At 40.6% G+C, this 23,819-nt stretch overlaps 2 protein-coding genes across 6 annotated transcripts in view; both read right to left on the bottom strand.

The window, feature by feature from the left end:
- Positions 1–684: 684 nt before the first annotated feature.
- ZBTB24 (zinc finger and BTB domain containing 24) lies at positions 685–12,924 on the bottom strand. Of its 2 annotated transcripts, XM_063329808.1 has the most exons (7): positions 12,865–12,924; positions 9,207–10,206; positions 8,618–8,785; positions 8,380–8,463; positions 7,604–7,687; positions 5,269–5,350; positions 685–4,357 (listed from the first exon to the last, which is right to left on the bottom strand). In XM_063329808.1, the coding sequence occupies exons 2-7, from the start codon at positions 10,177–10,179 to the stop codon at positions 3,544–3,546; spliced, it is 2,205 nt and encodes a 734-aa protein (XP_063185878.1). In that variant the 5' UTR covers positions 10,180–10,206; positions 12,865–12,924; the 3' UTR covers positions 685–3,543. The 2 variants fall into 2 exon arrangements, 1 of the variants encoding a protein (XP_063185878.1); XR_010070377.1 differs by lacking the exon at positions 685–4,357 and having other exon boundaries at positions 5,286–5,350; positions 7,604–7,750.
- A 155-nt stretch (positions 12,925–13,079) lies between these two features.
- AK9 (adenylate kinase 9) overlaps positions 13,080–23,819 on the bottom strand; it is a 74,646-nt gene continuing 63,906 nt past the window's right edge. For 3 of the 4 annotated variants that reach the window (XR_010070373.1, XR_010070374.1, XR_010070375.1), the window contains 8 exons: positions 23,418–23,619; positions 22,107–22,253; positions 20,307–20,527; positions 18,898–19,094; positions 18,193–18,362; positions 17,377–17,475; positions 16,510–17,295; positions 13,080–13,369 (listed from right to left, as the gene is read on the bottom strand). Coding sequence is in view for 1 of the 4 variants with exons in the window: in XM_063329806.1 (XP_063185876.1) it covers positions 13,167–13,369; positions 16,510–16,624; positions 17,193–17,295; positions 17,377–17,475; positions 18,193–18,362; positions 18,898–19,094; positions 20,307–20,527; positions 22,107–22,253; positions 23,418–23,619 (1,457 nt within the window). In the remaining 3 variants the exon portion in view is untranslated. The remainder of the gene's footprint in view (positions 13,370–16,509; positions 17,296–17,376; positions 17,476–18,192; positions 18,363–18,897; positions 19,095–20,306; positions 20,528–22,106; positions 22,254–23,417; positions 23,620–23,819) is intronic. The other variant, XM_063329806.1, reaches the window with a different exon arrangement.

Below are 23,819 nucleotides of genomic sequence, written 5' to 3'. Positions count from 1 at the left end.
TTCCACGCGCAGAACAGCAAACTCTCTTGAACTTTAGATTGCCGAGGTCAAGAAATGCTACTTGCAGCTAAACCGTGAATGTAACTGGCACGCAAACTAAGTATACACACAACACTCAAATACCCGCTTAACACCGCCTGTTTGCTCCACCCCTCAGGAATTTGCTTCAACGTTCCCCTGAAGGATCAGCCAAAATCTTCAGAAAAAGCCAAAACTTCATAAACCTGCATTCAAAAAAGGAATAGTAAAATCCTCTTAGAGTTCAACTACACCGGGTAACTTACAAATGGAGTAGAAGAAACACACAGTGGTGTTAATTGCTCACAGAAATGGATCTTTCTGTAGTCTACTTCTTTTCCTGCTTTTATGTCCAAAACCCTAATCTCATTTTAACATAGCGAGCAGCGAGATGGATTTGCTAAGCAGATTACTCTATGTGAGAAAATGAGAAGTTAAGGTGTTTACTGGCTAAGGAGCAAAGATATTTAGAGAACTGCTTTGAAACCGTTTTTCAGGCATGCATTTTTTTTGCCAAATGGTTCTTGGTGGCAGCTGGACTAAACAGCAAAGCTGAAGGGCTTTCCTTTCAAATTCAAAGCAATCCCAGGCTTCAGTTGCAGCCTTAAAAATGCACACACAGAAGAGGGATCTTTTTTTCATCTTTAATAGAAATGCATTCACTAGGAAGGAAGCAAATGGTGTCAAAAAAGCAACATTTGTGGTATGAGAAACCACGCGAGCCTCTCAAGTGCAAGCTACAATGTGTGCTGACAGCTTAAGGAACGCAAGTGGAAGATGAATCACTGCTGTGCTATTCTCAGAAGCTTGTTCCTTCATTGGTAATTTGGTAGAAAAGCATAAGGAAAATCCAAACCCCAAAACATCATTCTTTTTACTTACAGCGAAAGCATCAAGCAATCACTACGCGATAGTGGCTCAAGCATAACTGCAGCACCATATTTAATCCTGCAAGAACTTCATAACGAACAAATCAAGGTTCAAAAAAAGAGGTTAGTATTATTTTACTGGTAGTCTTAGGATTTAGCTTGTAACCAGCTATTAAACATTTCAGGATTCATAAGTATGTGGCACAGGAGGACTCGGTGCAAGCTCCTGTAAACTTATGACCAGACAGTATTATGACTGCACATTACAGTATTTTAGAGAAAATCGAAGCTGTTAGGATGAAACCTCCATAATATTTATCATTAACTTAAATTTATACAATTAATCAGTAAGATTTTCACAGATGTCGTAACAAGCTTCACTTGTATTTTTTCATCTGTTCTTGCAGCATCAAGACTTCAAGTTTCTGAAGTACAACTGGAGAATATGATGGTTCTTTTTGGTGGCAGAAGTACACAAACTGTAATTTTCCATTCCAAGAGGAAAAAAGGAAACATGAAAAGCCTAACTAGAGTTTTGCTGTGGGATATTTTCTTTGCATTGGTTTACTCCCACTGTCTACCCTTTTCATGATCCGTTTATATAAAAACTGATCTAGTACTTTGACAAAATGAAGACACTCGCCCGAACTCAGCTGAGCCAGCTGAGTAGTCTGGACCCAAACAAGGAACGTCATCCAGAATTTGGGCTCCCCAGAACAAGACAGAATTGACACACTTGTCTGATGGCAGCAGAAGGATGCCAAGGTGATTAAAGAGCTGGAGCACATGATGGAAAAGGCTGAGAGAGCTGGGTTTGTTCAGGCCTTAAGAGGAGAAGGCTTTGGGAGGACCTTACTGCTGTCTTCAATTACCTAATGGCATAGTGTAAAGAAGACAGAGACAGACACTTCTTGAAGGTGCAGCGGTAGGACGAGAGGCAGTGGACACAAACCAGAACACGGGAAATTCCAATTAAATACAGGAAACTTGTTTTCACCGCAAATATGGTCAAACACTGGAACTGGTGGCCTAGAGAGGTTGTGGATATCCATCCCTGGAATCATTCAAAACTCAACCAGACAACAGTGACGTGATCTAGGCGCACCTGCTTTGAGGAAGGTGATGGACCAGCTGGCCTCCGGAAGTCCCTTCCACCTTAAATTATTCTATCATTCTATGCACTAGGCTTTTATGCCAGTGACTCTCTCTGGGCAGTCATATAAGCCAAGCATGTACAAAGATCTTTTGCTTTGCTTTTAAATTCACCTGCTGATTCCCTTTTACATTTTTCATTTGTTAAAACATAAAGTATCAACATAAATCACAAGTATGGCATTTTAAAACTGAAGTGATGATTGAGCACATTGCTTTAAGTACCAATGGCATTGCATCTGGATTTTAACACACTGGTATACTATGTGAGATGTTACCAGTAGCCAAACTTGAAAATGCAAAGCACGTATTCTGGCATGGCATTTTATTAAGATGTCAAATCTTTTGTGTTAGCAGTCAGTCAGTCAGTCATTGAAAACAATCTGTACACATCTAATCTAGTCAGCAAAAATAGCTGTCCAACTGCAACGCAATATGCCCCATTTATATAGCTCATTATGCTCTGAAGTGATTCTATTCATTGTTCAAGTCCCCACAAAAACAATTACCAGCTTTTACATATATTAAAAGTAACATTACATTCTGCTCTCCAAAGTACAAAAAATAACACTTTAAATACACACTGGCTCTGAAGCTTAGACTGAGTCCTGTCAGGAAGAGAATTTTGCACTTCAGTAGACAGTGCCTTCAACATCAAGAGCTCTTCAAAGTGCTTGGCAGAGCGTGTGAACGCTATCCCCACTTACTAGATGATGAAACTAAGGCACAGAGGTCAGTTACCTTGACCACAGTCACACAGGGAGTGAGCGGTAGAACTAACAGAGCAGAATTTGGGCTTTTCAGTTGTCCAGAGTAACCACCGCATCTCCTTGCCACTATTCAAGTGCAACGGCTTAACCACTTACAAGGAGCAAAACTTGTATAGCATACAGCAAACAGAAGGGGAGATCCAGGGCCAGTCAAAAGCTGCAATAATTTCAACCCAAAACAAACAAATTTGGTAGTCAATAAATCAAAATGCACTTCAGGGAATGATCACATAGAAAATTACACGTTAACCTGCAGAGAGAAAGATCATTAAACATAAGACATATGGTGTTAGCTTTGCAAAAAGTACCAGTTTTCTTAAGCTTGACAGTAGTTCAGGTAACGTTGACTTCATCAGAAAAGTTGTACTTTCTGATCAGCAGACATCTTAAACACTGTTCTTCTACCAGCAAGGTACGCTCCTCTGGAGAGTCACACAGAAATGCAAATAAGGGGCCAAATATCTCCTCAATAGGCATGGATGTGTATGAGGCACAAAAAACCAGGTTAATCGCTTGTGAGGTATGGACTAAGTGGTAGAGAAATACCAATCTGGAAAAATTAAAAAAAAGTCTAAAATAAATAAGGCTAAGAAAACTGAAAGCCACCCATCAAAAATCACCAAGAAATGCATCCTCAGAGAGATTATGCTGCAGAAAAAAGAGTATGATACATGTAATCACTGCCTGGGTGAGAAGCATACTATAGCCTAGCTCTCTGATGACAAACAAGCATTTCAGAAAGCCTGTCCTTGAATAGGATGCTCATGAGATGACTCATTTACTGACAGAGGCTGCCGATGGGATTCAGAAACAGGTACGCTTTGATTCTGTTCTTCACTGATTTGATGGGAAGGGACGGTATCTTGGCTAGAGTGAGACTGCTGACTTGATTCCTGAGTCAACTGCACGTGCTGAGCTGGATGGGAAGATGCTGCTAAGTGGATTTCTTCATTTTGTCCTTGATGAGCGTGGAGATGTTCTAGTGCTTCCTTAGAAAGAGTGATGACATGCATTTGTTCAGGTGGAGCAGTCTCTATTTGGTTTGCAATCATATCGATACTTTGGATTTGTTCCGCTTGCTCCTGCTGAGCTGAAAGCAACAAGTTTTGCAGCTGCTGTGGTGGCTGAGCGAGCAGCGTGAGGTTAGCAGCCTGATCTGTCGTCATACTTGGGGCATTTTCTGCAGTAACAATACTAATGCCTTGATTATGACTAGGCATGAAGTTTATATTATGTACTGCATCTGTAACCAGTAGTTGAATTTCCTGCCCTCCAGAGGTGGCAAGTTGATACTGCTGCAGCTGAAGAATGTTTCTCACTTCTTCTGAATTAGTGTTGGTGCTCGGAGCAACGCTGGCTTCCTGAAACTGCTTTTCCTTGCTATGAATTTTCAAATGAGACTTCAGGTTGTCCAGACGAGCAAACTGCAAACTACATTCCGGGCAGGAGAAAGGCTTTTTGCCTGTGTGTAAGATACAGTGTCTTCTCTTAGCACTGGAATCGGAGAAGGATTTTCCACATATACTACAAGAATATGGCTTTTCTCCTCTGCAAAAGAGTGCATTTGATCTCATTAAAACACTCATTTTGATAGTGATGTTTACTGCAACTTATTATAGAATAAAAAACTGAAATTATTATTCTGCTTTCCTAAATTGTAAGCACTTAATAACAGTGATGTTTAAAATGTTCTCTATTTGACTTCCTAATTATTTCTATTTGACTTCACAAACTGTACTTTCATTAGTACATACTCAAGAGCTACAGAGATAACATAACCGCCCTCCTGTCATAATACCAGAGGTACAAATTCTATGCTGATAGACCTCAACAAGAATGCAACAACTTTGCACAACTGCAAGCACTGGCCGTTTAAAGAATGTTTATTAAGAGCATGGGCTTTAAACCAAAAAGAAGTGTCCAAATCCTAACTTGCTGCCCAACTCAAAGGGATGAGAAATTTTACTGGAAATGTTTTCTTTTACATAAGGCCCACAACAGTTCTCCAATGATTTCAAAATCTTACACATCTTTATGCAATACATCATGCTGACATGGGTAAAAGATAACTAATGCTATTAAAGAGACATGATAGAGTATAGGGAGACAGGACAATGCTCCAGTAACATTGTTACACCATGGCTACTGTTCTGCTGTCAACCAAAAATTCATGGTAGTTTTCACGTAAATAATATAGCAGTAAGTATATTGCCATTAAATAGAGACAATACACAAAAGAGGAATCTTACCATGTCTTGGCACACTAGTATTTAACAGTGCGGTACTTTCCACTACCAATTATTTCTTTAAAATAGATTAAACAAAAATATCAATCTTTAACCACCCATTCAAAATGCAAACAAGCCCTAACCATTCTATAATTGAACAAGCACTACATACAGGTATCAGTTTTTCATTACATTTTTTAAAAATGTAACTTCTAATTAGACATACTCTACCTGTGAATTCTAATGTGGGTCTGAAGAGAACTTTTAGCTGTAAATGATTTGCCACAAATTTCACAAGTGAAGGGCTTCTCACCTATCAAAAAGAAAGTTGAGGTTACTTTTTATATAGCACTTCCCATCAATATATTAAACATTTTATATTTTACCATACACAGTATCAAGCGTGTAATGTCAAAGCCTCATGCTTCTTTCATGGGTCAGGACAGATATCTGAAATTGAATACACTCACTAGTTCAATGACGGTGTAGTATTTTAAATGTACATCTCTGATGTTTCTCTCCCCTTTGAAGATAAAGAATTAGGTGACCCAAACCCTCACAGCAACAAAAAACATACCTACGACACAGATGCAGGTGTTCCACACGGAACAGACAAGTTTGAAAAAGGCTGACCCTGAACTAGCAGGCATTAATGTTAGGCTGACATGCAACACCCTGCAGATGAGTAAGCCTGGATTTCCAAACATGAAAAGTGAGTCCATTATCTTAACCAGCTGGCTGTCTTCCTATAAGGCTCCATCATCCTAAACCTATGACATCCTAGGAACACCAGTCAGAAAAAAATTAAATTATGGTGGGTTGAATAAATTCTGGGTTTCGGTTTTTTTACTGCATTTGGAATTCTTGTTGTCTAATTGAGCAGAAGCAGAGAAGCCAAATTAAGCAACAAAAAGGTTAACAAGAAACAGATACTACCCAACAAAAGCAAATCCTAATTCAGACCATAATACATCCTTATCACACTGAACTTTCTTAAAGACACTAGACACGAGAATTCAGATCCCACTGTGGTACTTCACACCATCCAAGCATGCTAAAACCGGGGATGGGGCAGCAGCCGGTTTCCAAGGAAGTCCATTCTTTCTATCACATTTAGTAGAGAACTGCAACGCTTAGCAGCTTGCATGTGGCTTTGGAGGGCAGGGGCAAAGCATGAGAGAACAAGAAACATCTGTCAGAAGGGATCTCTCATCTGCTAGTCCCAGCCTCCTACTGAAAACAGGGGCAACTTCCTAAGCAGACTGTACTCTCATGAGATTCTTCTGCCAAAGCAGTCATATCAATGTTAACATCTGTTCCCAAATTCCTTAGAATTTTACTCTTTGCTTTTGAGATGGGACAGATCAGTTGCTATTTCTACATCGTTAATACTGGTATCTGGCCTGTATTTTCTGGAAGCAAAATATATTGCAAGCCAGTTTCTGCTAGAACTCATCTTAATTAATCTACTTTTGCAATTTACCTTGCTACTATGCTTCCTCTTCTCATTTCCCACTACAATTATAGAGCTGTATCAGCTTCAGAAATAAAACTGTTATGTGCGTCAACAAACAATATGTTCTCCTCAATAGAAAATGCAGTATTTATAAGTATCACAAGTTAACGCTATTCTGGATACACCAAAAGCTCCCAAAGGCACAAGTTCTGACCTCATCCTATCCCAGGGAATTTAAAGCCGTGTTATTTGCACTGAGGAAGAGAAGGAAATGAATGAGATACATTACTTGATCTTGTGCATACTTTACTACAACCGCAGGCAACATACTTAAGAATAATTTGGTTTGGGGAAGAAATAACCACAACTGTTTACAGCTATTTTAAAAGAAAAAAACATTTACAAGTGATCTTATGAACTTACCCTTCAAAGAAAACCTATTTTAAGAAGCTTATGCCTTGTTATCACAAGATGTTAGATCAACATTTTTATGCCTGCTATCCAGCCATTCGAGTATCCCCTTGCCCTCTAAATCTCTTAAAACACCCTCTGATGCACTTGCATTAAGTCATCCCCCCCAGCCCATCTCCTGCCAACATCTGGTTTATTACAGCATAATAAAAAGGCAAATGGAAATAATTATTTTTCTGCTCAGCAGCATTTTTCGTAAGCACCTACCCCTCACAGACAGGGGTGCCCTGTCTGTGCATTTAGGACATGTCCATTTAGGACATACGCCTTCTGTTACTACTTAGCTCACTCCAAGCCCCATGCATGCTGGATGCGCCTCTCCTGATAAACTGAATTCCCAGTCCAGGATTTTACCACAGGAGAGCTAACTGGCATTTTCTGCAGCAGGCTTTGTAAGAATGGGGGAAAAAAAAGCTTTTCCTATAATAGGCACCGCTTCTGCACTGTTGTAATACAAACTTTTTTGTGCTCCTGATTCTTGATGCCAAATCCCTTCATTAGCAATACAGGCATCATTATGTACAAGTAGAGCAGAAGTTCATCCCACAGAGGCAAGTGCCATTTGCCTAGCACTGTTTTGTCTGTATTACTTCAAGGAAAAATAAAACCAAAAAACCCAAACATGATGGACAACATTACCTGTATGTGTTCTTAGATGTTTCTTTAACTGAGCTGCATCCATGAATTTGCGACGACACTGGTTACATTCCGGCAGTGAACGGCCTTGTCGCAATAATAAAAAAAGTGTCAGTGTATCTCTTCAGTGATCTTTGTTAAAGCACTTTCCTGTAAAATAACCACTTTGATATAATATAGAGATAAAACAAAAGGTGAATCACTGCCTCCTCCCTATGTTAATTGTCACACTCCTATTTCTCTATTTAATATTATCATGGGAAAAGAGGGGACTGACACTTGCTCCCCCCAAAACTCTTGAAGCTTTGTAATTTCTGAGTTTTTCCATCACTTCCTGTATCCATAGCTTAATCTCCATCCTGCTCCAGAAGTGAGGACACTTCTTAAAGCTTGTTTGCCGTTACTAGTCCAAAGTAGTAGTAGTGGGAAACTACAAGACAACTTGCACAACAGGCAACAGACACAATTGTTTACACAATTCCTAGTTTCTATGTAACACAGACAGCAGGGCTAAAATAATCAAGTTGCATGTCAAATACAGCGTAACTAATTTTTAATCATCATAAGAGTCCTTCTCGATTAACTGTTTTTCTAAACATTCCATTTATTATACACCATTTTGTCTTTTTCACCCTATTCGTTGTTATATCAAGATACCACGCATCAGGGTAGCAGAGACTAAATACATCGCTGAAGAAGAATTTTCAGCCTTAGCCAATCTTTAGGAGGACAAATCAGCATGGCCTGTAAGCCAGCTCTTCGACCCAGACTTGTTATACCTGTGTGTACTCGATAGTGGCTCTTGAGCTGCCTCTTTTGGCTGAAGTATTTTCCACACTGATCGCATGTAAAAGCCTTCTGCCCTGTAAAAAAAATCACTTATTAAAATGTAAGCCACATTCAAAGCAAGCATAAGGAAATAAATAAACCAGCACACACGAAAGAGAGCAGAAATACCTTTTCTAAGAAAGGCAAATTCTTGGGGGAGAGAGGTTATGTGTGCCCTAAAATATTTACCTGTATGCAGGCTCATATGCTCCAGAAGAGAATGCTTTGTTGTCAGAGCCTTACTGCAGATGGTGCATGTGTACGGCCTTTCTCCAGTGTGCATCCGCTCATGGACTTGAAGAGAATGCTTCTGGGAAAAGCCTTTGCCACACTCGCTGCACTTAAAAGGGCGCTCCCCTAGAAGCAAAACATTACATTTCTAAGTACAGATGCATTATTTCTCAGTAGATATTCTAAGCTGAAAGCGAGATGGACTGCAATGTAGTAGCTACTAAAAAATGTTTTTTGAGTAGTGATAACCAGAATTAAGAGACAAGCTTCCCATAGCAATAAAACAATTCTTTAAGTATCGCCACATAATTCAACTTTTAAACGGAGAAATGATTAACTAAACTGCAATCAAGGTAAGACATAAAGGCTAACGAGATCTGCTGACAAGAATAAAACAGCGAACACAGGAGACACGCCACAATTTGGCTCAGCATGCTATTTCGGACAGTTCTGCCTGTAGACAACAGTCCACATCTCAACAACTAGGTCGCATTTAGCAACAAGTCACTCAACCCTAACCCAAAAGCAGCAGTCTCTTAATGCCTACCTGTATGACTCCGCTGATGAATAGCTAAGAAGTGATTATATTTAAATACTTTGCCACAGTCTTTACAGCGAGCTTCAGAACCTGCACGTTTTCTTTTGCCATCAGTTCTCTTTGCCAGTCCTTTTTCATCCTCATCACCGAGAAGTTTATAATCTTTTAGTTTGATTGATCTCCTTATTCTGCGTTTGCTGTAACGGCTCTGAGTGCTCTGTATTCCTTCAGATTTGGGATCGTAATTCTCATCTTTCTCAGCTGACAAGTCGACTGCAGCTTCTGAGCCACAAGCAGGTTCGGTTTCTTCTGTATCTTTCCTCGCTGGACCCTGTTCGCTGACAACTGTTTCTTCTTCTGCAGTGTCTTTTTTCAAAAAATTTTGCTTATTTTGCATGGAGTTGTTCTCTCTCAGCTGCACATCTTCGGCAGAATTTGCCGCTGATTTTTCTTCTTGGACATTCTTGACTTTCCTCGGTCGCCCTCGTTTTCGCTTTGGTGGATCTTCATTTTTCTTGTCGCTTGCAATAATGGCTACAGAGGCTCCACTGTTAGCTGGAGCTGGTAACGCATTACTTGGGCTACGGCTGGCCTGATAGTCTGTGCAGGCCCAAACCAAGTCAGTCACTTTCAGCAGTTGCGCAGTAGCCAGAATTTGTTCTGTGTTTTTTTCACTGGCACGGAGGCAACCAGTGTAGATAAATTCTAGCAGCGCTCCAAAGGTGTCTGCAACCATTCCCTCCAACATGTAAATCGACTGCCCTATTTCACCCTCATCTACAAACATCATTGAGAAGTATTCACTGCTGGCAGCAAGCAAAGCTTTATGGGCTCTGAACTGCACATTCTCCACTATTAGGGTAATGTCACAAAGAAAATCCTTTTTCCTTTGTTCTTCAAAATTAGCTAGAATGGTATCTTTGTGAGCTTTGGAGTGGATGACAACCAGTTTCTCAGAAGCTTCGGGAGCCATTTCTGCCATTTTTACTGCGCATATGAAAGGAGGTGCCTACAGGAACAGAATAGCTTTAATTAAGAAATGTTGTATAAATCTGCATTATAAGACACCAAATATCATTTGCTTTACTAGGCAACAGAGTTCAATAGTTTGTGAAACAATTCTGAGGCCTCTGAACTTTCTTTAAAAAATCACCACTAATGCTGACACAGATTTTCTTCACTAAGTGTTTTTAAATCCTAAGAAATGAATACAAATAATTTCTTCCCAGATCAGAACTACTGCATATTATTTCACTTGTTTATCTCTGATGTACTGTGAACTGCATAGCATCTAAAAAAATGGCTACCCCTTCTGAAAACCCCTTTCACCACCAAAACAATCAGACAAAAAGAAGTCTTTGTTCACAACTCCTAAGTGGAAACAAACAATAGTTAAAAAAAAGGTCAGCTGCAGCTTCATCCCTGCAGATGCCACATTTCAGATTATTCAGGGCCAAGGCTATGAATTCCTGCAACCAATGACAAAACTTCACTGGCATCAGTGTAGCAGGACTCCATTCCTTTTGTCATGGTTTTGGCTGGATTGGCCAAGCAGAATGATAGATGGCCTTCCCCCGCCTCTCTCCTCAGAGAAGAGAAGAAGAGATAAGGAGATTTACGAGTTTAGAAAAAAGAACTAAACTACTTTAATGAAAATAGAAATAAGAAAATAGTAAATAATAATAGAATAATAAAAATTAAAGAACAAAAAGTATACAATATATACAAAACCACATCCAGCTCCCAGGATGATGATCGCGTCACCAGCAGACACAGGGAAAGTCCCAGACTGGAGTCAGCGATGGACAGGAGCTGAATTCCGGAACTAGAGTCAGGGATCAAAGGCAGACAAACAGACAGGGTCCTCCTCAGACGTCGGCCACTGAAGGAAAAACGGGCCAGAGCAGCCTTGCCCCTTTGATCCCTCAGCTTTTAAACTGAGCGTGATGCAGATGGGATGGAATACCCTGTTGGTCAGTTTTGGGTCACCTGTCCCGTCTGCTCCTCCCTGCAGGTGGGACCCCTCTACGCTTCTCCGCTTCCAACCCTCTAATGGGGCAAACAGCGAAGCGAGCTGACCTTGGTTGTTATAGCAATAAGTCTAAGCAAGAGCCTCTGTGCATACCGTTCCTTGGTACAATCAGGTCTTATCACTCTGGGAGTGAACAGTTTCTGAACAATATGCTGTTAATTTCAGACTTGGGTCAGTTAGAAGAGGCCCAGCTAAAAAGTAAAATTACAGATCAGAAAATTGGTTCTGTTTTACCTCAAACCAGGACATTCCACCCCTTATTCCATACCATTCCATACCATACCAGGATACCTTCTTTTATCCATTTCTATCCTTCTGAAAATTTCTCTTTCAGAACACTTACTTGCTAAACCTCAGGCTATGGAGGCGGGCAATAAAAGCTGAACAGCAGCAGCTTTTTCTAAGAGCTCTGTCTAAAATAGGGTCAACTATGCTATTAAACACCCACGTGGCTTGCCAAGCTCCTTTAATTGTAAAAATGCAGAAAAAACTAATAAAAAAAAATAATGCAGCAATTTCAGAAGAATGCACCAAATAATACTACGCAAGGGATGAGCCAAAAATGTCCATTTCAAGAGGATCAGCTGAGCCAAACGTGAAACAGTTTAAACTGCCATCTTAAAATATAAAGCTGTCATTTTAAATACAAGCATGTATTTAAACAGCAATCAGTGAGCGCAACAGTTCTGATTACTGACGGAATGCTGTATGGAACAACACAGACTTCAGATACCTAAATGCTAGGGAGATGGCCATCTTTAGCCCCATTCAGCTACCAAACAGTTCATGCCGGAGCCAAGTGGTGTATCTGGGAACCTTACTTTCTGGAGGATGCCTGCCTGATGTTACTGGGGCACCCTGCAGCACGGCTTCAGATCTGACACCACCCTGCTCAGATCTGACACCACCCTGCCTTAACAGGGGACGACAGGAACCTCTGAAGAGCTGCTGCCGACTCTGCCTGCAGGCACTCCCTAAGACCAGACAGGGCAGTAGGTGTTTTGTGGGTTTTGACCACATGAAGGACTTTGGTGTTCGATGACGATTTTTGACTGCAAAATCCCGATCAGCGTGCTCACCGAAGAAAGCCCACTAACTCTAGCATAAGCCTGGGTGTCAGGGGAATGCACCCGTGCTGCCCGCAGCGTGCTCGGACACGCTCAGTTCACCTGCTGATGAGCCGTGGAGGGGCTCAGGAGCAACACCGGCGTTTTGGGGGGCTGACCACGACTACCACAGCACGGCCGAGCAGGGAGGGCAGGCCCCGTTGCGGGCGGGCACGAAGCGGCCCCCGGCGCGGGGGACTGGCGGCACCGCGACCTCCCCGCCGGCCGCCCGCCCGGCCGCCCCTGCAGCGCCACGCTGAAGCCCCGCGCTCCAGCCCCGCGCTCCGTAGCTCGCCCCCGCAGGCTTTGCCCCCCACACCCCCGTCCCGGGGAAAGCCGCTCGCCCCCTCAGTGGGGCGAGGCGGTGCCGGCGGAGGCAGCGGCCCAACTCGGCGTTGCCGGGGGCTGCCCGGCCTGAGGTGAGCCGCCGGCCCGGACTCCCCCAGCGCGGCTGCCGCCGGCGAGAGGGGTACTGGGGGGGATGGACGGGGGGGGGGGGGGGTGTCTCCCGGCGGCGCCCGGCACTCACCGCTCCGCCGCCAGGCCCCCCCTGCGCAACCGCCGCCGCGCTTCCGGCCCGGGCGGCAGGCCGCGCGCCTTGCGTCCTGACGTCGAGCGCGGCGCGGCGGCAGCCTTTCCCTCCGCCCCTCACGCGTGGGCCGCCCCAGCGAGTGTCAAACGAGGCCCGACTTCAGACAAAAGATTTTAATTTTAATATTTCGTGCCCGAGAAAAACTGGTTCTAGGGAGGGCGGCGTCGTTCAGCGGCCACGCCGCGGCAGGATGATGGAAAGTACACACCGGGAGGGTGAAGGAGAACCTGCGGCCTGCGCTATGGCAGGCCGGGGCTGGCGCCCTTGAGGGAGAGGAAAGCCCGCAGCCGGCCGTCGAAGCCGGGGGGCCTCAGTCCCGGCTGCCGGTAGGGTCCAGCCATGGCTGCCGCCAGGTAGGGGAGGAGGCGGCATTGCTCCATGAAGTGCCCCAGCTTCCTCTGGTAGGCCTGCCGTGCCGGCGCCGGACTCCGGGGATTGTGGCCTGCAAGAAGCGGAGCCGTGTCTTAGTGTCAGCTTTGTGGAATGGCGTCACGGAAACTGTGAAATGTTTTTATCTGTGGTACAGATCATAGAATCATGGAATAGTTTGGGTTGGAAGGGACTTTAAAAGATCATCTTGTTCCAACCCCCCTGCCATGGGCAGGGACACCTCCCACTAGACCAGGCTGCTCAAAGCCCCATCCAGCCTGGCCTCGAACACTTCTAGGATGGGGCATCCATCCAGATAACAGTGCCCGGGGCTGTGCCCATTGGCATCAAACCAACAACAAATCAAAAGTCTGGTGTTTCAGAAGTTCCCAGGTCCCGGAGGGTAACAATACTCTGAAAGATCAAGGCGTTCGTGAAGAAATAACAAAATGCATGCTCAGCCACCATCAGCTTGCCATCCCTCAAGCCACGAGGCAATGGCCGACGTGGGTGGTGCAGCACGTACCCTGAACTGGCGCTGCTGGGGACAGTCCGGGCACAGCATGGCTGGCATGGGGCGCTGCGTCCCTGGCACAACTGTGCTGTGACCTGTGCTTTGCCCATAAAAAATCAAGAGCTGACTGCTATTTCAGAGGAGGAAGGAAAGATCAGGGCCAAGAACTTTACAGTGAAGATAGTATTGTTTCTTTTCTTTCTTGCCTCTCTGCCCTAAGCCATCTTTTGGCATACATTAGTATTGAGTGCCAATCCTCAGAGTATTCTTTATTATTTTAATTGTTACACTGAGGCAAAGGGGAAGGAGTGATTTAAGACAGCCAAATCATAACCATTTTTTTCCCTGTAAATGGTACTTTCATTACAAAATCTGGATAGCATGAAGGAACTGTGCCATGAGACACTTCAGCCCACTAGCTTTAAATTGTAGACAACTGCGTTTAACAGCTTCTGAGTGATTTTTCAAGTATAGCTGTACGTAGAGCTCTTACAGGAGTCAAGTTTGAAGGGCACTAAATCACTCTAGTGATGTATGGTTTCCTGCTCTTTTTTCCAGGAGTAAATCTCTCAGCATTTATGATTGATCGCCCTTACCTTCTCTTCTTGGATACTGAATGCAATCCAGTATTGTTAGAAAAAGCTGCAGGAGCAACTAAACTATTGTTTCTTGTCCCCTATTTAAATGTGAGATTAGAGTGTGACATATGTTGAAGATGAGAAAGTCTTACTTCAGACAGAAATAGGATGTAAAAAATTTCCAGGCGACCACAACTTGAAGCACTTCGAACAAGTTTTTGATCAAGGACAGTGTGGCTACTCTGAAGAGACACACAATAATAAATAACGCTGTATTTGCAAAGGAGTTTTTTCTGTGTACTTGAATGCTGTATCTTAAAGTTGGAAGCAGTTCTGCCCTGTATTAGAAGAAGATAACTGGTTTTCCTGGATTCCTATGGTCAACCTGTTTGTCACTGCATGAGGAGAAGAGATTTGTGCACTTGCATAACCTTTGCAGTTCATCATCCAGTGCTAATAATGATTTAATGATGCAATATATAGCAAAGCATTCCTAGTGTGGACATTGTTACGTTTGCAAAGCTGTGCTAACAATAGAATGAAAACAGTCTTTGTGCATGAAACAAACTACAGTATAAAAGCAGTTTTGCTGGCTTAAGAACTGTACATTTATACAGGGGTTTATGGTGCACCTACACTGTTCAGTGGTCTTCCTTAACAAAGCTATGCTATCAAAAACCTGTGATAGTCCAAGAAAATTCTGGACGGCTCTGGAAACTGCATGAGGAAACACAGGATGTGAAGAACTTCAGACAAATAATAAAGATTGCCATTATGTAAAAGAATAAGTAAAGATTCAAAATAACAAAAGGCAAGGTAAAGTTCACCCACTGAACAAGTTGGCTTACAAAAGGCAAAACTGGTGGGTTGAAGAAGTGGCAGTCTTGCTCCAGAAATCTCCAGCAGTACTGGAAACCAGACCAAAGCTACAGCAGAGCTACAAACTAGGCTGTTGAAATCTTGAACGTTGGCACTATTTATGCCGATTGCAAACTATTAAAGATTATTAGCTGCAACTGCTATCTTAGACTGCAAAAAAACCCCCAAACAAACAAAATTTCTAAAAAATAGCAGATATGAATGCAGGAGACAAAGCTTGAGCTTTTGTGCTTGAGCACTTTCCTCAGTGAAGGAGTAGTCCTAACCTCTGGTAGCTCCATGAGAGGTTTTAAGTTATCATTATGTTGTGGGCTGAGTACAAACCACCTATTTTTAATTTTGGACTGTTTGTTGTGGAAAAGTAAGGTGGTTGATTAGACTGTCAGTTAAATAAAAAGAAGTTGTTAAAAGTAATCAACATATGGATACTCTAAATCACATTACTACTGGGATCTTCACAGATAATTTCACAAATAAGCAGACTGATAAATAACATTTCATTGCGCTAAAAACTTAAAAATATAATTCAATCTTGCATGGATATCTATTCTTTAGTACTTTAGTGTGTATCGGTACTGAGCCCATGCAAAAGAAGGGCTTTTCTTGAAAATTATAGGTGTTCTATGTGTACTTCAGCTGTTTTTCAAAACAATTAGACCTCTCCTTTACATGTTTAGCTGTGTGTTGTTGGAGATGTGTATGATCAGAAAGTTGTCTTCAAGTTATCTGCAAGGCAAGGTTTGTTGTTAAGTTTTATTTGACCACCTGATACTGCTGAAAAAAAGGCAAGCATTCAGATACCTAAGCTGTTTCTCGGATAGTATTTCAGCAGCCTTTTATTATAGTAATTTTAGTCAATTTTTAAGACAATTCAGATTGTCTATGACTAGTTTTAAATGTAGAACCACCTAGATTACAAAATTTTACTTTCTATTTAAAAACCCCATCAGTGCTTGTTAGAAATGTTTTCAAGGCCATCAGGTTGTTGGTGATAAAATGTCATTTAAGTCTCATGATTTGTGAGAGATCACTTACCTGTCTACCTATCCTGTTAACCTTATTTTCCTTCCGTGGTCCTCCTTTTCCAAGAAACTTGGCAGTGTGTACTTAAATCATTATATAATAGTATTTTCCCAAGTTGGACGTAAGAAAACTACACAACTGGGTTATCAGTGTTGTAGCAGATGATTTACTGCATTTATATAATTCATTATTTTTATAGCATATTATTTTATACTCTACCTTTTAAATGGCAGGCGACAAACAGCAGAGCAGTTTTTTTTACACTTAGGAATGGAAACTTTGGCTTTAAGCAGCCTACTTCATGCAGAGCTTTTATTAGAGAAGTTGCTACTCCCTAAAGAAAGAAAACAGTTTTATAAAACCATTACAGAAATCAAGAACAAAAATATATTCAAAGGGTGATCCTGCAAATCTAACAATATAGGATGGATGATACCTAAGCTATTGAATTGTAGAAGTTAACAAATAGTATAAAATGGGGGGGGAAGTGACCATGAATAATTTTTTTTTATTTCATATTCATGCCTCAGAATGTAACCAATTATCCTTAAATGATTCCAGATAAGCTTGTGTCTATCATGGTGTTAAACACCAAAGCAAAATGTAATCTTACAAGATCTGATAAACAAAAGAGTCAGAAAATCCATCATATAATATTGTAGTTTATTATTCCCCTCTGATGGTCTTACTTATATTTTTTCCATTAATGCTACAAATACCTATTATTTTAAAGCTTTTAAAAAATTCCTTTTAGTTGCAAGTACACAATTTTCAATTTAATATAATCCCATTAAGACCCATTAATATAATCCCATAAGACACGCATTAAAAATGAAATAAACTGAGTGGGATATACTATACATTGCAAAGTCACACACTGAAATAGAAAAGCAAAAACTGGCCTGTTCAAGGTATCCAGCTAACGGAAGTGCAGTGAGCAGCATTGGCTCCTTTATCGGAGGGAGTTTACATGGAAGCTTCAGATTCCAGTACTTCTCTGGTAACCTAACAAGACAAAAAGTAAGTGCTTTCAAGATATGTAAACCATGACATGATTAAAGATTAAAATGCAGTTGGTATATTCACCTCATAAACTTCAGAAGCTTTTCTTCACTTTCAAAAATATATAGCTTATCTCGATATTTTGCTGCATACTGAATGTTGCCAGACACCAAAGCTTCGTATCTGAAGAGACAGAGCAAGAAAGACCATTGATTCACAAGAAATGTAAAACATCATTTGTGTGGTGTAAATTCATGAGCTACTGGGAGGCTGCTGGTAATTTAGCAAGAATAAGACCTGCAAAAAAGTAGCAATAGGATCATCCAAGTTTCCACCGCATGGCTGACAGTTACAAGGCTCAAAACCCGAGAGAGTCTCTGCCTCAAAATCTGCTTATTAAGGGGCTTCTTTAGAGCTCCTCTAGTTAAAATGCCAATTGTAGTTGTTCAGGAGATTAAGAAGGGACAGCATAGAATTGACTACTACGGGTTTACCTCGATGAGAAATTCCTGCACGCTGAGGAAATCAATGGGACTTTATGGTGGAGCCTTATGGATCTCTTATAAAAATTGTAAAAGCTAGTTTTGCATCACTAAGGTTTTGAGAGAATTGTTTGAGCTTTTGAAGGCTTACGATAGAGAAAATTCAAACTATATCTGAGCAGTCTTCATCACAACAGACAGTAAGCCAACGCAGATCCTTGTAGAACTTGTAGCCGTATGTGTTTCAAAAGGTTTACATTGATGTCCAAAGCCATAGGCACGATATAGAGAATTGTAATAGCTTTTCCTGTCCAAATTCTGAACACTGTTAAGAAGTACTTTCAACGTATTTCCTCATTAATGGTTAATATAGGACACATAGTCTGTAATGCACATTATGAAAACTGCAGTGATGTACCTCTGTTTTCCATCTAGGTAAGTGACTGGACAGTATCCCTGCATTTCAGCACTTATAGGGAATAAGGCCTTCACTTCTGCCGCAGTCAGTTTCTTTGGTAGCATATCTGGGAGTGGGAGAGGGTGAGGTGCCAGTGGTGGCACATAAACCTCTGGTCTGCTCAAGAATTTCTGTGGAAAAAGAAATTAATTTTTTTTTTTTTTTTAATGAAAGAAGGACTGTAAAACCGTTAGTCAGACTCCAGAGGACTGGCTCACACATGTTAGGTGCTTGCTCCTTCTACAACACCTCTCTTAGTGTGCTGGCGCTGCTGCTGCTCTTGGATAAGTCATTTGTTTTCCAGCCCACTCTCACTTGAAGTCATCACTATCCGCCCACCATCCGTCACTATCCATCGCTATCATTAGCCACTCTCTACCCCCAGTCTCCCCAAAACAGATGGAGAAAGGAGGGAATGGTTGCTTTAAAATGAATGTTTGATCTATGACAATTTGAAAGAGGAGCTTTGGTTTGAACGGACTCTCTGTTGCATTCTGTTTGCCTTGATGTTTGATAGCAGAAGTATACAGAACAAAAGCTTGAAGACTAACAACACTAGTCTAATTCAGATTACGTATTGACTGTTTCTGCATGGAGTCAAAGAATCCTAGCCAACAATGTTCCCTCTTCCCGTAATCCTCTCCTGACCTGCTTTTTGACACTTACGTCCAGTTCTTCCTGTGAAGCCATTTTGTAATAGTGTCCTCGAAATTCTGCAGCAAACTGCAACGACGACGTTACAGAGCAGTCAACCAGTTCACCCTTTTCTGCAAGGCTGACGGGACAGTACTGTCCAAACTCCCCCAGCCGATACTGCAGCTCCTCGGGAGTGATGCATAAATCAGCAATGCCAGCTGCTTTTCCTGTTAATAAAAGCAATTAAAGATAATGTTTTATTAATGAAAGACATAGAAACATCAAACATTTCTATGCAGAAATGTTACAGTTTAGAAGATGTTATAATTCATCATGTGAAAATGATATGAAGTAGTGAGAATTAAAATAGCATATTTTATAGATTGATATTAAAGTGAAGTTGCAACCCATTTTACCAATTAATTTTAATAAAATTTTTCTAGCACTTAAGAAATATAATCATTATTAATGTTGTAGGATATTCTGTATGCTTAACTTACTAGTCTGTTTTCACTGGGACAGTTATATTTATGATTTATTGTTTTACTCCATGTTGCTAAGGAACATTTCAGCTATTATTTTATTTACAGTGTTGAAAAAGAGTACAACACGTGATGAAAGCCTCCCATTTATTCATCCCTGTCTTGCAAATTTGGCAATCTGTACGGATGAAATATATTAAAAATTTTGAATAAAATGTCAAATAAAACCTAAACGATTTAAAATTTTTGCTTTTCAAGCTTGATGTGAAAAACTTAAATGTTTGTGGGTTTTTTCGCTTATGACTGCAATTTTTAAGAAGGGTGCAGCCACAGAGCTGTAAAAGTTAAAACCAAAAGGTGGATATAAGATAAGGAAGTCTGTTTGCCCTTCAGAGGAATTCTAGTTAAACTGTACAGCCATGTTTAAAAGGCATATTTAATCCTGACCAATGCTGACACAAAAATTCAAGTGGGAACTCTGCCACTTTAGACTAAAGTGGTTTTCCTCCCACAGCACCGAAGTTAACTCAGATGGGATATTTAACCTTAATTCTGAACTTAAACTTAACGTTTTCCCCCTCCTTCCTTCTTCCTCCACTGACACTTAAGTGAAGCTGCAAGTCATAGTTCCCCTTGTATACTTTGGGGTATCCTTTGTGATTTATCACCCAATGCTGAGGAACCTGCCATGGACCATGACACCTCTGACTTCTTTCAGCTGTATTCTGCTACGCTGTTCTTTGGAGGATGGCCTCAGACTGTCCTGTAGTTGGTTTTGTCTTTGGTCTCTTCAAGAGATCTCTTCAAGGTCTCTCCAGATGAGACTGAAGAATTTGAGGGGATGTACGTGCCCAAAACTTGCTTCATCCAAAACAAGTTGAAGTTGAAAAGCACTCATTACATTGTAGCTTCTTAAAGAAACAAGTATTATTCTGAGAAACTTTGGTTCTCTTTTACCTTCTCTTATTCTTTCCAGGTATATCTGGATTTCTTTAACAGCCACTTGAACTTCCTGCAGTACTTTGTTCCACATCCACCACTTGCTTCGAAAGGCATCAATCACACACCAGTTCTGATGCTCCTTCTTATAGTAAGTCCTAATTGCATCAATGTGTTGTTTATAGAAGGAATTTTTAATAGCTAGAATCTGTGAGCTGTCATGCTCAGGGTAGGGAGGTCTGAAAACAGTGAAAAATAACACTGGTTTAATATGAGTCTGAAGATTAGATCATTTCATTGAATTTCAGGTGTAAATGATAGCGCTCACCAAGTCCTTTTTACAAAATTCTGCTTACTTGAAACTGTAGAACATATTTGAGAAACACAACTTTCTTATTAAGAGTATTACCAGTTACATATGAAAAACAGCATACTTATGATCAGACAGTTATGTTCAGAAACAAAGAACAAAAATTTTGCTATTTATGTCTCAAATACAACTCAGTAATTTTGTAAAGGATGTGGAATATATCAGCACATATTACCTGACACACACCCTACCAATACACCCTTAAATGGTACCCTAGACAAAACGCTATGAGACTTTAAAAATGGAAATCAATCATTTATTGAAAAACAGGCTTATTTTTGAATAATGCTGTTGTTAGAAATCAAGATATAGCCATAATCCTTGGATATATTTTGAAAACTGTCTGTCATATGTACATATACATAAATGAAAATAATCCGTCTGACCTCTAAAAATATTATGCAAGACCAGAAGAGATATTTTGACTAGAACATAGAAGCATTTCCTGTTCTTGTTCTTAATTTAAATCATGACAAAAAAAGATGAACTTCTGTTTCGATAGGATTAATTTCTCTGTAAGGTGTACCTTTCAGAAATATCTGATATTGCACATTTGATTTGTATTTAAGCCTATGAAATGCAATTAGTTTGGTATTTAAAATGAAAAGTTTAAAGTAAATGCTTTCAAAAGGACAGCATTAATTTAATTTTTTGCAATGCAAATTGTCTTTAGGCTTTCAGTAAACAATTAAGCATTGTACTGATCACTTGATAAAAAGAAAGAGACAAAATGAAAGAGACATGCAGTAATGCTCTAAGCTATCTGGAACTTCTTAGAAACACTTCCTCTAATGAGAACCAGCTTCTTATACAATTTGATTTTAAGGTGAATGTTCTGTTCTTTTTAATTCTCTGTTCATTTATAAAGTACTTACTGCTCTTCCTCAAAAACAACTAACAGCTCTTTAAACAGAATATTTATCTCCTTAGAAAAACAAAGGAGTGAGCTGAATTGAAAGGTTTAGATGAGTAACTCATGAATTGTATACATTATTAAAATATACATTGTTTCCGTCTTCTAAAAAGAACTCAAGACTTAAAAGAGAGCTTATTAGATGAAGTATCATTTGCCTTATGATGATAATAACTGAATTGATTAATAATAACCTTCAGCAGCAGAGTGAACTAGTAACATTTCTGAGGTACAGTTTCATGAAAACCAATTAAGGTAAGGAGTGGGTGGACAGCATTGCACATCTGCGACCTCCGTCATGCAGTCGGGGGATCTGGCCGGAGCATGCCCCAAATTCCTTATGTCTCAGTTTCTGGCCTATGGAAATCAATGTGGAGGGACTGGTGCCCGTGTCTTTTCATATGTGGAGTTCGGAGACAGATGGGGTTAGGCACCAGCTTAGGTACAGCCTCTCTGGGTACAGCACTGAGACACATAAACAGAGAAATTACAATATTGTGTGGATAAAAATGCAGCTATCAGGGAGCATCACTACCTATTCGTGCTTTCCTTGTCCAACAGTGCTCTTCTGAACACTTCCTTTGCATCCATTTCTAATTCAAAGATTTTCAGTGGAATTATCCTAGCTGATTCCAAGAGGTTTACTTGTTTTCTTGATACAGGATATCCATCAATTACAACTCTGCATACAAACAGAAACAGACAGTTTTCCTAAGAAGTCAGGTTCTAATTAACCATTAAGACTACATATATTTCTAGTAGATTCTCAATAGAGACAAAAGCCTGCAGCCATGCCATGAAGTTGTCGCCGCACTGACTTGATAGACACAGCCTTCACTCCTAAGAATTTACAATCAAATTAAAAAAAAATAAAAATCAAGTAGATAGAATAACAAATAGTAAAGAGTAAAGGAAATACACGAAGGGCAAAAGGTATAGGAATGTAAGTGGATGGATCTGACTCAGAAAAATGGTGAACTTTAAAATTCTGACACATCAGTCATTCAGAAACATAATTTTAACTATGGAAAATGTCCATATGGATTGGGAGGAGTAGTTTTCAAAGTGAAAAGTAAAATGATTTACAGTACTTGAAGAGTTTTTTAAATCATACTGAAGAAGAAAAGCTTTTCATGTATTAGGCAATACTGGGGCAAAATATATTGAGACAATATTCTGGTATTTAACTTGAAAGAAAAGTTGAAAGAATTCCGATCTCAAGCTCAAATAATTTTCAGAGATTATTCCAGAATTGCCTTTCTCTCTAACAGTTCTTTTTTGGAGACGAGATGAATGTCAGGAAATCATAATCATGAATCTTTTGTAGTCTGCCCAGTTTAGAAGATGTTTCAGCGGTGGAGAAAGAGCCTAGGAAATCAGGATCACATATGAATGAGATGGAAAGACTCACTGTTTTCAGTTCCTCCTCAATAACTTCAGTTGTTAACAAAACCAGAAAAACCCATGAGTACTGAACCAGTCTGCATGACCAAAGAGAATCCGATGTGTCCCAGTAGGTACTGGAGTTGATATGAGAGACATAAAATGGTAGTTCTCAAAGGATAATAGAAAATATTGGCTTACTGACTGAAAAAAGGTAGCTTTCATAAAGCAGTTTACTTGGATTTACTGAAATATACTTACTTGAAAATTGCAGAAAATTAGGCTTCAGTCTGGTTTCCTGGAGTCACGTGAGGAATATCATTTTGTATACACTATTTTCTTAATGCATAAACCACTGATGCGTTGTAGTGAAATTGTTTTACAGTGATAACATGGGAATCACTGCTTATGAAGGGACTGGCACGTCTTGAAAAATACCCTGAAACCCAAACGAGACTCTTACCCAGTGGTATGACACACGTGATTCATCAGAGACACATCTAGAGCCTGGACAGCCAGTTCATCAGGTACAGTCAGTCCTTTGTGAAGATGCCACTTTAACTTCAGTGCCAGCTCACTCTCTGGCTGATGGTTTAACACTAGCCGTATGGCATCTCCCATACTCAGGCGCAGTAATCCATATACACTTGCAAATTTCTTGGCAACTGCAAAACATTTTGATTTCAACACACAACTTTTACATAAGCAACATCACAACCCAGCAGTCTGGTAAAGTCCTCAGTCTTAGGTCCCAAGTCTTAGAAGCTAACTGCTCGGCTCATTGCCTGGGTCATTTCCAATGCGTAACCCGGGTCAGTGGGTACCTAACCCTGCTTAGGCCCCTAAAGCGCCCAAACCTTTGCAT

This window comes from Chroicocephalus ridibundus, chromosome 3 (assembly GCF_963924245.1).
Source record: "Chroicocephalus ridibundus chromosome 3, bChrRid1.1, whole genome shotgun sequence".
Lineage (NCBI taxonomy): Eukaryota > Metazoa > Chordata > Aves > Charadriiformes > Laridae > Chroicocephalus > Chroicocephalus ridibundus.
The sequence above is the reverse complement of the archived record's forward strand: the minus strand, read 5'-3'. Positions and strand labels throughout refer to the sequence as shown.